At 38.6% G+C, this 13,971-nt stretch overlaps 1 protein-coding gene across 5 annotated transcripts in view; it reads right to left on the bottom strand.

The window, feature by feature from the left end:
• LOC131571971 (disks large homolog 2) overlaps positions 1 to 13,971 on the bottom strand; it is a 620,230-nt gene that overhangs the window by 34,761 nt on the left and 571,498 nt on the right. For all 5 annotated transcript variants that reach the window (XM_058824787.1, XM_058824783.1, XM_058824784.1 and 2 more), the window contains one exon: positions 7,950 to 8,025. In XM_058824787.1, coding sequence (XP_058680770.1) covers positions 7,950 to 8,025 — 76 coding nt within the window. The remainder of the gene's footprint in view (positions 1 to 7,949; positions 8,026 to 13,971) is intronic.

Below are 13,971 nucleotides of genomic sequence, written 5' to 3'. Positions count from 1 at the left end.
AATGTCTACTGCCAATACTACAAATTTTTCTTTTCAACCAATTTTTTAGAAGAAAACCCAAGTAAGGCATACAAACTTCCTACTATTTATTCTGGATATTAGACAGCAAGTTATAAAAATAGACCACGCATGAAGTTCAGCTCAGCACAAATTTCTGCTGGAACAGCTTAGAAGAAAAACAATTAACTCTCAGCTGTAAACTTTGGTATTTTACCTGTGCTAGCAAATTTTCACTGTGTTATATTTAAGCTGTGACTGATTTAAACATTGCACTACATATCTTTTTGTCAGCGACTTTCCTAAAGATTTCTCTTACCTAAGCAAGGATGGCACAAACTTCTTGTGGGATAGGAAGTACAGCTACTATAGTCCCTAATATTACGACCACCTAATAAACAATATTGTCCTATAAATAAAACTCCACACAGTTATCAGAATTACAGAAAAATTACAGAAAAAACAGTAAAATCTACAAAATATGCGTGCTTATATTGCTCATTAAGTGAAAAATGACTCTTTTAGTATTTTATTTGAGTGACAAGATGCCAATAGGCAGAAATATTTTTCATCATCTTGATAAATTCAGTGACAAATCCTTTATTTCTCAAATTTTCTACTCTGATCCACTTTGCTTACAAATTGCTGGCTGATATTTAGAATTTGTCCTTCTCAACAAAATGAAATATGGAAAACAGACACAAAGATGTTTTAGTTTAATATTTCTTTCAATTTGAAAGACATTTTTTCAAACACTTTACTGGATTTTTGAAAGAATGCTACAGAAACAAATTTCTTCACTTCAGCTGGGTAAAAGCCTCAGATTTGACTTGACAGTCATTTTTTCACAATTACTAGAATTGATTCACCTTCTTAAAACCAAGATTCTTTAAGGTGCATCAGTTGCCTGCCAGAGCCAACACTGCTGCCATGACATAAATTAAAACTGATGACTCACTTGTTTTCCTTTATTTTTGACTGTACCTGGACCCAACATACATTACTGCTAAATTACTGCATGTCTTTGGAGGGTGCCTCAAGATAACCTGGAACAACAAGAATCAATACAGTGAAATCTTTCTGGCAATGTGCTGTTTTATCATTTGAACTTCATTTGATTACTCCAGCACAAGAGTGAAGCAGATGCTGATGACAGCACTATTTCTAAGGCACCTTGGAGAAATGCTGAGCAAAAAGTGTTCAGCTCAAGGGGAATGATCAGGGCAGTCCAATATTGCAGGCTCAGGTCAATCCAAAAGCGCAGCCAACATCCAAGACCTGGCAACAGCTCCATCATGAGGAGCTATGGAGGATGTGAAAACTCATGGAAGAGTAAGGGCAGTTGGACAAATGAGATTCAGATTTTCCTCCTTGTCCTGGCTACAGAGAGGGGGTGGACTTTAGTGCTGTGAGTGTGTGACCAAGCTGTTGTTCTATACCACAGACATCATCCCTGGGTTGTGTGGATTCAGCAGGAAAAGCTGGGTAACCTTTACTGGCAGTCATCCAGTGGCAGTGGCTTATTTGGGGTTTAATTTCCTGCTGGTTTTAAAACCAGCACACTCCTATGTGGGAAGAAGTAATCTCCTTCCAGAAACAAGTTGTTCCACAAACAAGAACAATGCTGAGATCTGATTCTTCCATGACACCCAATGTTTAACCATTTTGGAGGTTTTAAAGCTTTTGACAGAACTTAAATCCAACAGAAAAACCCCATAGAATCATAAAATATCCTGAGTTGGAAGGGACCAACAAGGATCATTGAGTCCAGCTCCTGGCCCTGCACGGAACCATCCCCAAGAGTCACACCATGGGCTTGAGAGCATTGTCCAAACACTTCTTGAACTCTGTCAGGCTGGTGCAGTGAGTACTTCCCTGGGGAGCCTGGTCGGTGCCCAGCCCCACTCTGGGTGAACCTTTCCCCAGTATCCAACACAAACCTACCCTGACTCAACTTCAGGCCATTCCCTTTAATTCTGTCACTGGTCACAACACAGAGAAGAGATCAGTGCCTGCCCCTGTGCTTCCCCTTGTGAGGAAATTGTACCCTGCAATGACGAATGCCCTTTGCCTCTCAGGAATGATGACCCTGTACACTACAGACTGAGTGCTAATGAGCACTCCAAATCAGCAGCTTTTTGAATGTACTCAGATTGTGGTTTTTCCTCTACTTTTATGTTTGTCCCAGTACCAATCACTTAGGAAATCTGTTAATTTTGTCTAATATCTTTAGAAAAGAAGGGTAAAGAAAAATTGTCCAAAATCCACTGCATATGTGGAAAACTTTCAGATTATGGACTACAGAACTGCTTCTCCCAAAAGGTGAATCTTTATACTTAGAAAACTGAAGCCTAGTAAATAATTGATGTTAGAAAAAAATCTTCATTAGGCAGAGAGAGGGTATAGACAGCCTAATATACTGTTATGCTTTTTTTCAGTGGGATTAAATTGAGATAATTGACTTTTTCACTGCATTAATACACCCAGATCTGCCCTGGTAAACCACTATCACATAAGCTGTACCTGAGAGCAGGACAGGTGTGACTGCAGCTTCTGCTTTGTGACAAAGACAAATAATCCAATTTCCATAGACAGTCATAGAAGAAGAAATAAAAACAGGATTAAGCTGTAGCAGTCCAGCCCTTTCTAAGAATGAGGAGAGTGAGGTACTGAAGTGGGCTGTTTGGGAAGAATATGAAATATCTGTTGTGGCAGGTCTTTAAACAGAGATTAGACAAATCTGAAATATAGGAGTGAGTTACAGAAGAAACCCTCAGGGCAGAGGTGACCACCCAAGGTTCCCAAAGACCAGTTTTGCTCTGTTTGGATGACCAGGGCTGAAAATATGATGTTTTTGTAGAGCATAAATGGTTTGGAAACATGTGGGTTTATTTGTTTGGCTTTCTCCCCTGCCTCCTTCAAATACTCAAAACTGTCAAAAGTGTCCTCTGTATCAAGTTCTGTTGGTCACTGGATTTTGACACTTGGAGGAGAGGTGCATTAACTACGCAGAGGGTTTTGTTTACCCCAGAATACCAAATTTGCTACCTCAGTCAGGTTTCACTTTCTCCTTTCCTGCCTCAGTGCAATGTTGCTAAAATGACAATAAAGCAAGAAGATGACCTTACATTTCAGGTATCTGTGGGATCTGTAAACAGAATCTGCACATAAGAAATATTATTAAATGCTATCAAACTTCTGACTGTCGTAATAAATTCATTCAGAGGCAACTGAAGAGGTGGCTGAGTGTGATGTAGGTGATCTGACTGGAATCTGAAAAGAGCTGTGGAATGCAAGCTAAGTCAATAGAAAAAACCCCTAAAGGGTAGTGATGGAGCAGTGTGGTGTGGGTCACAGCCCAGGACCTGCACTGCTGATGAGCAGCAGAGCTGGAAGGGGTTTTGAAAGGATGGGGCAGTCTCTTGGCAGGCACCTCATCCCTGTTCAGCACCCTGCTGAGCATCCTCACCAGGGCAGGCACCCATCTGGGAATGCTTCCCAGTAAACATGGGCTGAATATCTCCCCACACTCTGACACACACATTAAAAATGGAAATTGCAGGAGACATCACTTTCATTTCATTGGGAAGTGAAGTAGAGTATTTGTACATAAGAAAATATTCTGGAGTCACTGGAGAGGTAAGGTGTGAAATGAAAAGGCGTGTGGTATAAAAAACCAGTTCTCTGTATAAAATCAAGTTCTATCTACATTTTTGCTGATATTTCAACACATCTCTGGAAACAGGCAACACCCATAAATATTAGTAAAACTGAGGTGTTGCTAAAAGTCTTTCCAAGAGCTATGATTGCAGCTGTGGAATATTTTCAAGAGACAGTCAAGGAAGTGTATGTCATCTGACAGGGAGAAAAGCAAAAGGTGCTATTTTTGTCTCCTAGAAGACCTGTTGTAATTACAACAGTTAAGAAAAAAGCAGATTACTGGCTAATCTCTTTCCCTCCTGAAATATTTCTGTCACTTGACACTCTGTTTGATTCACTAAAACATCCAAAAAGCCCTCAACAACTCTGGGTTTTAGGATTAGAAAAGGAAAGGCTATTTTTGTCCAGTCTGGAGCCTGTGGTAGGGGGAGTTAACAAGAGCTCAGTATGCTGTTTTGGTAGATACATTACCCTGGTCACAGCTGTTCACATGCTCTGCTCCTTTTGGTGCAAAGGTGAGCATCAGAAGATACTTGAGATATGATCTTGAGTTAAACATAGCATAAAACATACTTTTTAATGAAGTTTATGCTTACATAACTTCTTTAGCTTCCTCCAGCAAAAATATCAGACATAAACCTTTGGGCTGCTCTATTTTCCACTGATTATCCATAGACCAGTGAGCCCCAAAGACTGAGAAAGCAAATGCTTAGGAAATCATAACTGTGTTATCTTCTCTTCATTTATATATATATATATATATAAACATTTCCAGTGTCCTGGAAACCCTGTCCTTTGCTGGGCAGAGAGTGGCTCTAGGGAACCAAAGCAGTGTAGCAGTGGATTTGATGCACCAGCCACCTTCAATGACAACTAGAAAAAATGCTGAAGTTCATGACAACAAATATAAGAATGAAGATAGAAGCTTCAATACAATTAGAAGCATATTCTTTGCTTGGTGAAATGACACTGTTTATAACTGGTTTTGTATTCTTTTCCTTACTACATAGATGTTACCATCTCTAACTGGTGTGATATCTTTAAAAGTGTTAACAGGCCCTGGATCCTGGTGATGTCCCTGAGCTTGAACAAATAAATTTCTCTGGGTCAGAATAAACAGAATATGACAGAAAGGTAGCCCTATTGGGTTAAGCCAGAGATTCAGTTAGCCAAGTAGCTGTTTGGCACTTTTTGTCCCATAACAGATGTTTAAAAGGAAAAGTAGAAGTAATATGATCCTTTCCATTTTATAACATCTCTTCTTGAAATCAACAATTAATATATTCTGAGTTAGATGACAAAAGTTTTAAAGTTGCCATTAATTTTGCTACTTGCTAAGTTATCTAGTTCTTTTTCAATTTACTTATTTTTTATGTAATATCCTGTAATAATGAGCATGGGAATTTAATTATGCATTGCATGCAAAGGTACTATCCATGGCCTTATTTAAACTTGAGACCAGAAGGTTTCCCTAGAGCTTCCTAATTTTAATTCACATTCCCTGTTTCTGTATCCATCCTGATTTTGTAGACTTTAATTCCACAAGGCGTGGATTGGAGGAGTCCAATGAAAAAAATAAGTCATATAAATATTCTAACTCACATTTTTAAGAAGTGTTGAATTAATTTTATAGATGAAGTAACATACAAGTTTGGCCTGAAAAAGAGGAACTTTGGGCCTTTAGAAAGATTATCCTTTAGCTCTTCCTACCAACAGGTTTGTCAACTATATGGCTGAGCATTCTTAAGCACCTTTTTAGTGAGACACAAGGAGCTGATCAACTACAAATGTCACCCTATCTCTAACACTTTCTTTGCATCTAATCTCCAGATATGGGATTAAAAATGAGGTACAAGGAGATAAAAATGCATAAGACTTCATAAACTCATAGAATAACTAGGCAGTTTCTGCTTCAAAATCATAGTTATATCAAAGACATTTTGGCATTATCTCAGGAAACCTTTGCTGTGGGTTATTAGCTCTTGAACATTGCTTCTACAATGGAAGGGTTAGTGAGATGATTCAGGTAAAACAGAAGTAAGGTACACCTTTACCTGTCCAAAACCCCTGAGGATTCTCTGTATTCAGTTAAGGGTTTTTTTTGTTTGCTTTCTTTTTTTAAAAATTATTTCTTAAATGCTTCTATGCACATCTCATGGACAAATTTAGAAATATTCCATGAAAAGATTTCTCCCAGTTTCATCTTTAGAGTAAACTAAGACATTTACACTTGCCCCCATAGTCATGAATGTATGAGCCAAAGAAGCCACAGACCCACATAAGCTCATTCCTATTGGAATTTTAGCTTGATTTTGAAATTAAATAATTTTCCTAGGCCTACTGCAGCCCCGTTTACCTGGGCTAAATTTCTTCCAAATTTGGAAAAAAAAAAGTAAAAATGTAAAGTGTGGACTCTTAGACATTTTACAGCACTTCATTTTAGACACTGAAAGACAAAATGGAAATAGTGACACCTTCAATCCACATACATATGTGTGTGCTTACTTGAATATCTCATTTCGTCTGGAAGGTTTGGTCCCAAAAGGCTACAGTGGTCTTACCCTATAATTACACAATTTCCTAAATCAAGCACTGATGTTGAGTGGCTGGAAGATTAATGTTACACTGGTGACAAAAATGGAAAAACAATTTGGAGAATCAAGAGTAATTAAATTCTTGACAGAATCACTTGAAAAGGGATCATTAGTTTTATGAATGAATTATTCCCCTGCAGTTTTGTTTATATATGGGAAATAGACATTTAAGAAGTGATTTCTTCTTATTGGCAATATAAAACTTATTATCTCTCAAAATAAGTGGCAACATTAATACATAGGGTTGCAGAGAGTGGTCATTTCAAACTATAAAATGAAATTTTGACTTCTAAAGAAATGGTGTGAGATGAATCAGTCTTTTCTTAGTGCATTTTATTATGTATTTTTTACTGAGTTATCTGCAAGTGCAAGTAATGTACAGTTCCATGTGCCTCTTAAGTCTGGAAAACTTGTTTCAGTCACTATTCAACAATATTTCAGTCAATATTCAAGCAATAATTTTGCATTTGCATTGAATCCAGGAATTGTTCTGTAGAGCAGTAACAGGGAAGTATTTTCAAGTGTGAAATACTATTCTGCTGGCATGTAGAGACTTAGGAATCCCTGTGCTAGGAACTCTGTGTCCACGGGAAGAGGAATTTCTTACCCTGCTAATCTGTCTGAAAAGACAGAATAAGGGAATTTTTAGTATTACCATTATGGAGGGAACCTGAAGGAAGAAAAGAATAAGAATGAGAATTTCAAACTAGGCAGAAGATCACATGAACAGCAGGTCTGGAAGGGACCTGCTGAACCACTTGGTCATTTCCCATGCTAGCACCTACCTATGGTCATGTTCACTCATCACAGTTTTGGCCCTGCTCTGTTTTCTGCAGCCAAGCAGGACTTTTCCCTCATGGCTGCTGAATCTGTGTCTCCTAGTTTGTTCACAGAAGCCCTCAGTTGTAAATTCCAAACATGCCAACTGGACGGGTTTCAAAAATAAATCCCTGCAAATGTCAAGTATTCACTAGTGCTACAACTGCAAGCTACACTTCAGCAGAAAAATATACCTCAACAGCCAGGGCTGTGGGCATTTCTCCTGCTGTGATGCTTGCCAGCCAGATGGCACCAGACAGGATAGTAGGCATCAGGCTAAGGAGACTGCTGACCTGGGCACAATAAAGCAGCTCTGTGAAGCGGCAGCAGCACGAGCCCTGTTCTGTCCAGGCAGCGCTGCTGGAACAGAACCTGCACGTTTTGTGTTGTTTGGCCATGGTGTCTGGTGTGAAACACACCTGTGTTCAATGTCTGTCACAACTGTCAATGCAGAACACCCAAAACCTAATTTTTTCTATCCATGAATCCTTAACTTACAACCTTTGGTTTGTGATTTAACAGCCTTTGAAGCCAGGGAATTTACACTTCTGGTCCTATTTCATGAAACTGCTATCCATCTGCATTCACTTTTAAAGTCTTTTCTTCTCTATCCATCATTTAAATAAAATTACAGCTGTCATGAAATGCTCTTTATTTTCTTAGTATCTTCCCCTTAGGAGGCACTGTCATTCAGTATTATTATAAAAAGAATATTTAATTCTTCTAAAGACTATATCATAGTAATCTCTGATCTACATTTCACTATACTGCAGGTTTTGGCTGCAACAACCTAAATATTCCTTATGTTGGTAAAATTTTTTCTACTCTGGATAAAACAATTGTAAAGTGCAATTTCAAAAGGTTTCAGTATCTACATACCCCTTTTGCATCAATTACACCGGGCTTCGCGTTGAATTTCACCGTCTTCAAACGTGCACGCTCCTTTCTTTCAACTCTGGGGAAAAGAAAACACAAATGAAGAAACACACATTGATTTTAGCAGCATTTTGTATGAAATATTTCAACCTGCTCTCCCGAGACCATTGGCACCTTACTACACCTAAAGTAAACATTTAAAGTGAATTTCATGCACTGAAAAGGAGAGGTCACTTCCTCAGCCAGGCAGAAGTTTTCTGGCAAATGCAGGACTGGGTCTGAGGAGCCTTGGCTGCCCTACACCAGCAGAACAGCAATGCCTCTCCACAGACATGGGAGTCTGGGAAAAGCATGCTGGGGACAGATTTACTCTCTCTGATTTAAGCTGTTCAAAAATCAGGCAACATTTAGAGTTCTATGGTCAGAGGAATGAAACGAGGACATGTCCTTACTCACCTTGATTAATATGGACATAACTGTAAAAGTGATGTTACCTACCTTTGCAAAATCATCTACAGAATCTATCATTGACTGGCTCAAGTAAAAAATCTGATCATCTACCTGAAAGTGAAACACTAACCCTATTTGTTACGGCTGGGGATTGCTCTAGGAAATCTCCATCGAATCCTGCAAAGCTAACTTATAAGACATCAGAATACATGCCTGCAAATCCCTTGCTTTCTAAGCCTGGGTACTAGGAATTCATAATTTCTGATAATTATTTTCCAAAATACAAACTCTAGAGTTTTGATAGAATGATAATTAACAGAACATGTTTCCTTCTGTCTGAGTAGGCTTATATATGCCCTCCTGAAATACAGTGGTTACTATAGCTACAGTTTAAATTTAGATTAAATGCATTTCTCTGTAAGTGTGGAATATTCACATGGAAACAGCTCAAGTGCATCTTTCAAACTAAATCTATGTTATTAAAAACACATGAACAGTTCAGACTTGAGCTAGCAGATGAAGTCCCTTGGTGGTACTGCTAAGAAATGAAGACTCAAGGCTGTGTAATTGCCTAAATAGGACTGAGGCTGTGTAATTGCCTAAATAGGATAGATGCGTTCTGAGGAAATAATTAGCACAAATGAACACAATATTCTACTTATTAATCTATATTAAAATTTAAACTCATTCCAGTCCTGCCTAACTTCCTAAAACATCTGCTTTTAACTTAATTTCTTATTCACTGCATAAAAAAATTTAGAAATTAATCCTGAAGAGTGTGTCTTATTTATGAAGTTTGTCATAACTGCTTTAGCAGTTGTGGAGGCATTGCTGCTTTCTAGAGGTGTAGCAGACAGATGAGGAGCAGCAGAAACATTCTGCATTGCTCTGAGAAGTATTTAAGTAATGCCATTAAGTGCCATTAGTCCTTCAGGCAAATACAACAACAGTGTTCATATATGCTCAGCATGCCTACTGAATGTTCCAAACGTTTCATCCTCTGGCACTGTAGTAAGGGTGGCACACAATGTTGCCTCCCATTACCATTTGCGTGACACCTTCCACAATAAAACTGTTCTCAGTTACTTATAATTTAGCTGAAATGTAAAATTACAAGCTGAAATGTTCTGTGTCTCAGGCTGACTACATTACTGTTGCTCCCTGAACTGCCAGTGAAATGGGTCAGCTGTTAGAAAAAGGCAAGGACAAAGTAAATGGGTTTTCCCCAATTTATAACATAAAGTTCTTCAGCTCAGGTGCTCTATTGCCTTTATGTCTCTGGTCTGGAATTTCCATTGTGGCAGTGGGTTGTGCAGGTGATAGGAATTTACCTCTCTTTTTCCTGAAGGAATGCACCTAAATTTCTGAAAAGCTTTAGTTTTACATGCTCTGGAGAACTCCTGGAATTTAGCTTTGGTTCTCCAAAGATTTAGTCTTTGTTGAAACGGTCAGGGTGCAGATTTCAGTGAACTAAGATGTTAGAATTTCTCATCTGAGCTACCAGGACATTTTTGCCATAGACAGAGCTAAAAAGGGAACTAAACTGGTGAAGATAACAAAGCTTTTAATCTGTGTTCTTTTAGATTTGTTGATCTAGCTCTTAGAAAAGGCACTTGTTAAAGGAACACTAATTCAAACATTTTTACCACTTTTTTGCAGGCTTGTAGTTTTTATATTTAAGGAAAAATAAACTTGACTGTCTTTTTTTCCTCAAGAAGAAAGGAGTTTAAGTCCAAAGAGCTATTTGCAGCAGCTGATGCTGTCAATGTCCAAACAGCATATGGGTGCAAATTCCTCACATTGGTTTAGTTGACAGCAGCTGATCATCATTTGAACATTTTGATCCATCAGCTGAAGAAACTGCTTTTAAGAAAGGAATGTTTCACTTAACACAGTAACCAGTTTTCTATAATCACTGCAGGACAAAGCAGGATTATGGGGAGTTGTACAAAAACATGAAGTGAAGGACTCCTATCTCCCAGATTTGCAGGGCCCAGACTTGCAACTCTGACTTGCCTGATGTACACATTGCTGCCATGACCCTTTCTAATTATGTATTGGCCTAAAGAGTTATATCTAAGCGATAAGGAAGCATGGCTATGCTTTCCAGAACAACTTAATGGCTCAGTCCCATTTTCAAAAGTGCCCGAGGGGTCACTGAAACTCAAAGAGGTTTCAAGAAATGTTCAAAGAAACCTACATCCAACATGCAAACATGACTGGAGCTGGAAAGCTCTGAGCTCTGTGTGGAGACAGCATTGCCCTAGCACAACTTATGGGGATTTCACCTCCATTTTCCCACCCACTCTCCAAGTATAGCTGAGTACAGAAACACTGGTATGTACAGGGAATTACCTCAGATCATGTGAGATCTGGGACAGTTGGAGTGTATCTATATACTCACTTTCTCTTAAAAACATTCCTGGTGGTAGATACCTCTTGGCCCTTTTTATTTCAGAAATGGTCACGATTCTTGTCATGTAAAGCTAGAGAAGTGGAGCAGTACCTTGGAAATATACTTCAACCTTCTGTGTTCCCTCACTAGTAAGCTCAGGATTTGAGTTCTTTAAGACACTGTTCTCTTCTTCCTCTTCTGAGGAACTTATTAATCTTACTAATGGGATGCAACACTCACTACACTGCAATGTCTATCTGCTTTGGTGTTTCTGGGCACACATAGCTGTTGAAAAAGGGCTTGTGGGATTTTTCAAAATGAAACTTTCAATTCTTCATGAATGCTATAAACAAGAAAAACATAAGTATAACTCAACAAGACATGAACTGTGATCACACACTGCTGCACCACTGGGAGTTTTGTCAGTGCCTTCCTAAAAGCACTAATCAGTTTTCACAGCGGTGAGGTAGAATATCAAGTGAGAAATGCTTTAATCTTCAATAACAGCATTCATGGTTATGTAGAACACAGATGCAAATTGCAAACTTGTTGCTACAATGAAATAAAATGGTGACAGTAGCCTAATTTCTATATATTTGGCACTGAGGTGTTTTGCAGGATGAAAGTTGTTTCCAAATCCAGCATGAGTACTGTAGTGAGGAGAGTTAGGAAATACAAGAAAGCAATGTAAACTGGAAACTTGAAAAACTTTGCTATGTCGCTTGTCTTGCTTCACCATTTCCAGGTCACCTGCACTATATTTGTTTTGCCTGCCTATCAAGTGAAAATATGTATGCACTATATATAATTCAAATATGTGGCCTCAGTTCATAGCTTTTTATTGCTTCCACCCTCTGCAAGATGTGAGATCTGAGCTTACCAAGAGATCCCCATTCTCAAAATTTTTTTTGGAGCTTTCCTGAAGTCGCATTTTTGCACCAAACATGCATTTTTCAGCAGAAGAGAATGTGCTCTGGATCAGCTCTCCAACTGCAGTAGCTTGCTTATAGAAAACGGCTCAGCACCTGCTCAATATTTATAAAGTGGAGACCTAATGACACTAGGAAGTGACTTCTCATGAAATTGTAGCACAGCCTTGTTCTGTTTAAAAGCTAACAGTTCTTTTCCAACAGCACACAAGTTTCACATCATTGCAAGAGCACAGGAAAAAGTTTATAATTACACATACATACAAATTTTATTCCATATTAAATTTTTCCAATTAGATTACTGAGTATAGACAGACAAATATTTTAGACAAAGCTAAGCTGATGTTAAAAAGTTTTATCATCTAAGGATTCAAATGTTAAGCACTGTTTAGAAAAGTAGATGATTTATAGGAAACCATTAAAAATAAAAATCATTTGAGTGGACAAACATGCCCTTCTGCCAAGCTGAGCAGAACAACAAATTTAAGTTGGCTTTTCACCCACAGGGACTTCTGTGCTGGGAAAACCTCTTGTTGCTTGTCCTTAAATGTTTGTGAAACACTGAGTTTTATGTACTTTTCCCCCCACTTTGCCCTGAAAGAAGAGCATGGCTACATGTACTTGTGGGGAGAATGTTGTCTATGTGAGAACACAAGTATCAGGCTGGTATCATTACAGCTGGTAATAACAGCGATACAAGTTGCATAACATTTGGCAGTCAGAGGCACTTAAACTACCTGAAAATGGGTATCTTAGAATGATGTCCAGTCTGACAGCAGTTTTGTGACTGCACATCTGAAGGACAACAGAAATATTAGTGTAATTATTTCAGGGTTTTAAGGCCAAATCCTCACTGGTTGCAGAGGGAGCAGTAGTAAAAGTGGTGAGAATTTATGCTCAACCATTCTGGGGCAATCTGTGTGAAATCTCAGGCTGCATTGCAGACCCACGGACTTGAGTCAGGCAGATATACACATACACCACAGAAAATACTGAGGCTTGACATTCATGAGGTGGGAGGTTGCTGTTGCGGAGGGCTTGCAATGTAGGAGCTTGTCCCAGAGCAGAGACTCAGCAAGAAAAAAGGGAAAAGAACTGGAGGTGTAAAATCAATGCTACAGCAAATCAAAATCTATTTACTATTGAATTAGTGCATCTGTCTAGAAACGAAATACACTCCTATATATGCATGTTTGTTTAATGCATTTTTAAAATTCCCTTTAAGTAATGTGAGTGTTTCTATATGGAGGGAATCTTGGACATGGGCTGCTCAGCTTGCTGCTGCTCTTTTATAGGAAGCTGATTTATTTATTTTTAATGGATAATAGGAAGGGCAATGAGGCAAATAAAAATTCTCACGATAAAAGCAGAGATTATGCGGAAACACTAATTTAAATCAATCAATCAATCTATCCAAATGTGAAAAAAAAAAGTGTAGTAAATCTAGTTCTAAATTAGTGTAAATCTAATTCTGTCGGTCATTCTAGTATAAATAGCAATTTTTGATGATAAAGGAGCACTTCACACACGTACCAATAGTGCCCAGGCAATACTGCAGGCTGCCTGAGACATTGGTACAGGGCTGGTGGTTATGTCCCCTCACCTTGGGGACCCTGCCTGATATAATTGTGCTGTCGCCTTAAACATAGCTTGGATAAATCTTTTGGGCAGAAGTGGAACCAAGAGAAATTTGGCCTGAAATGTTGATTAATTAATTCTATATAATAACTATTTGGTGATGGTTAAACCACAAGTGAAGTGGTTTGCAGCCTCTCGGGCTGAAGTCCTGTGCTTCCGAACACCAACATGATATAGCACCACACCAACTGTATGTCATTGCATTTGGTTTCTACCCAACTAGCTATGCAGACCTGTGGTGGAGAACAGCTATAGTCAGACAATAAATGCACACCGACAAATGAACAAAATGTTTTTTTCAGGTGTAGAAATGGTTGCAATTCTATTTAAGAACTGCAGGATACTTAGAATTTAATTTTCTTTAATCTGCACATAGGTCATTGGCTCACTGCTCCATGAAACTTGGTCCTTGCATGTATCATTGGAGAAACTTGGGGCCTCCCTCACTTCTTCGGGCTGCTTCTTTCAGTAACACCCCTCCAGCTGCATTATTGCCCTCCAAAACTCTCTCTTAAATCCTGACTTGGCAATTTAACCATAAATAAGGCAACAAGTCCACATGTTGGCAGAAGTACTGAAATCTAATGACAAAAAAGCTTTCAAACTCTATCAA

Source organism: Ammospiza caudacuta, chromosome 2, assembly GCF_027887145.1.
Source record: "Ammospiza caudacuta isolate bAmmCau1 chromosome 2, bAmmCau1.pri, whole genome shotgun sequence".
NCBI lineage: Eukaryota > Metazoa > Chordata > Aves > Passeriformes > Passerellidae > Ammospiza > Ammospiza caudacuta.
The sequence above is the reverse complement of the archived record's forward strand: the minus strand, read 5'-3'. Positions and strand labels throughout refer to the sequence as shown.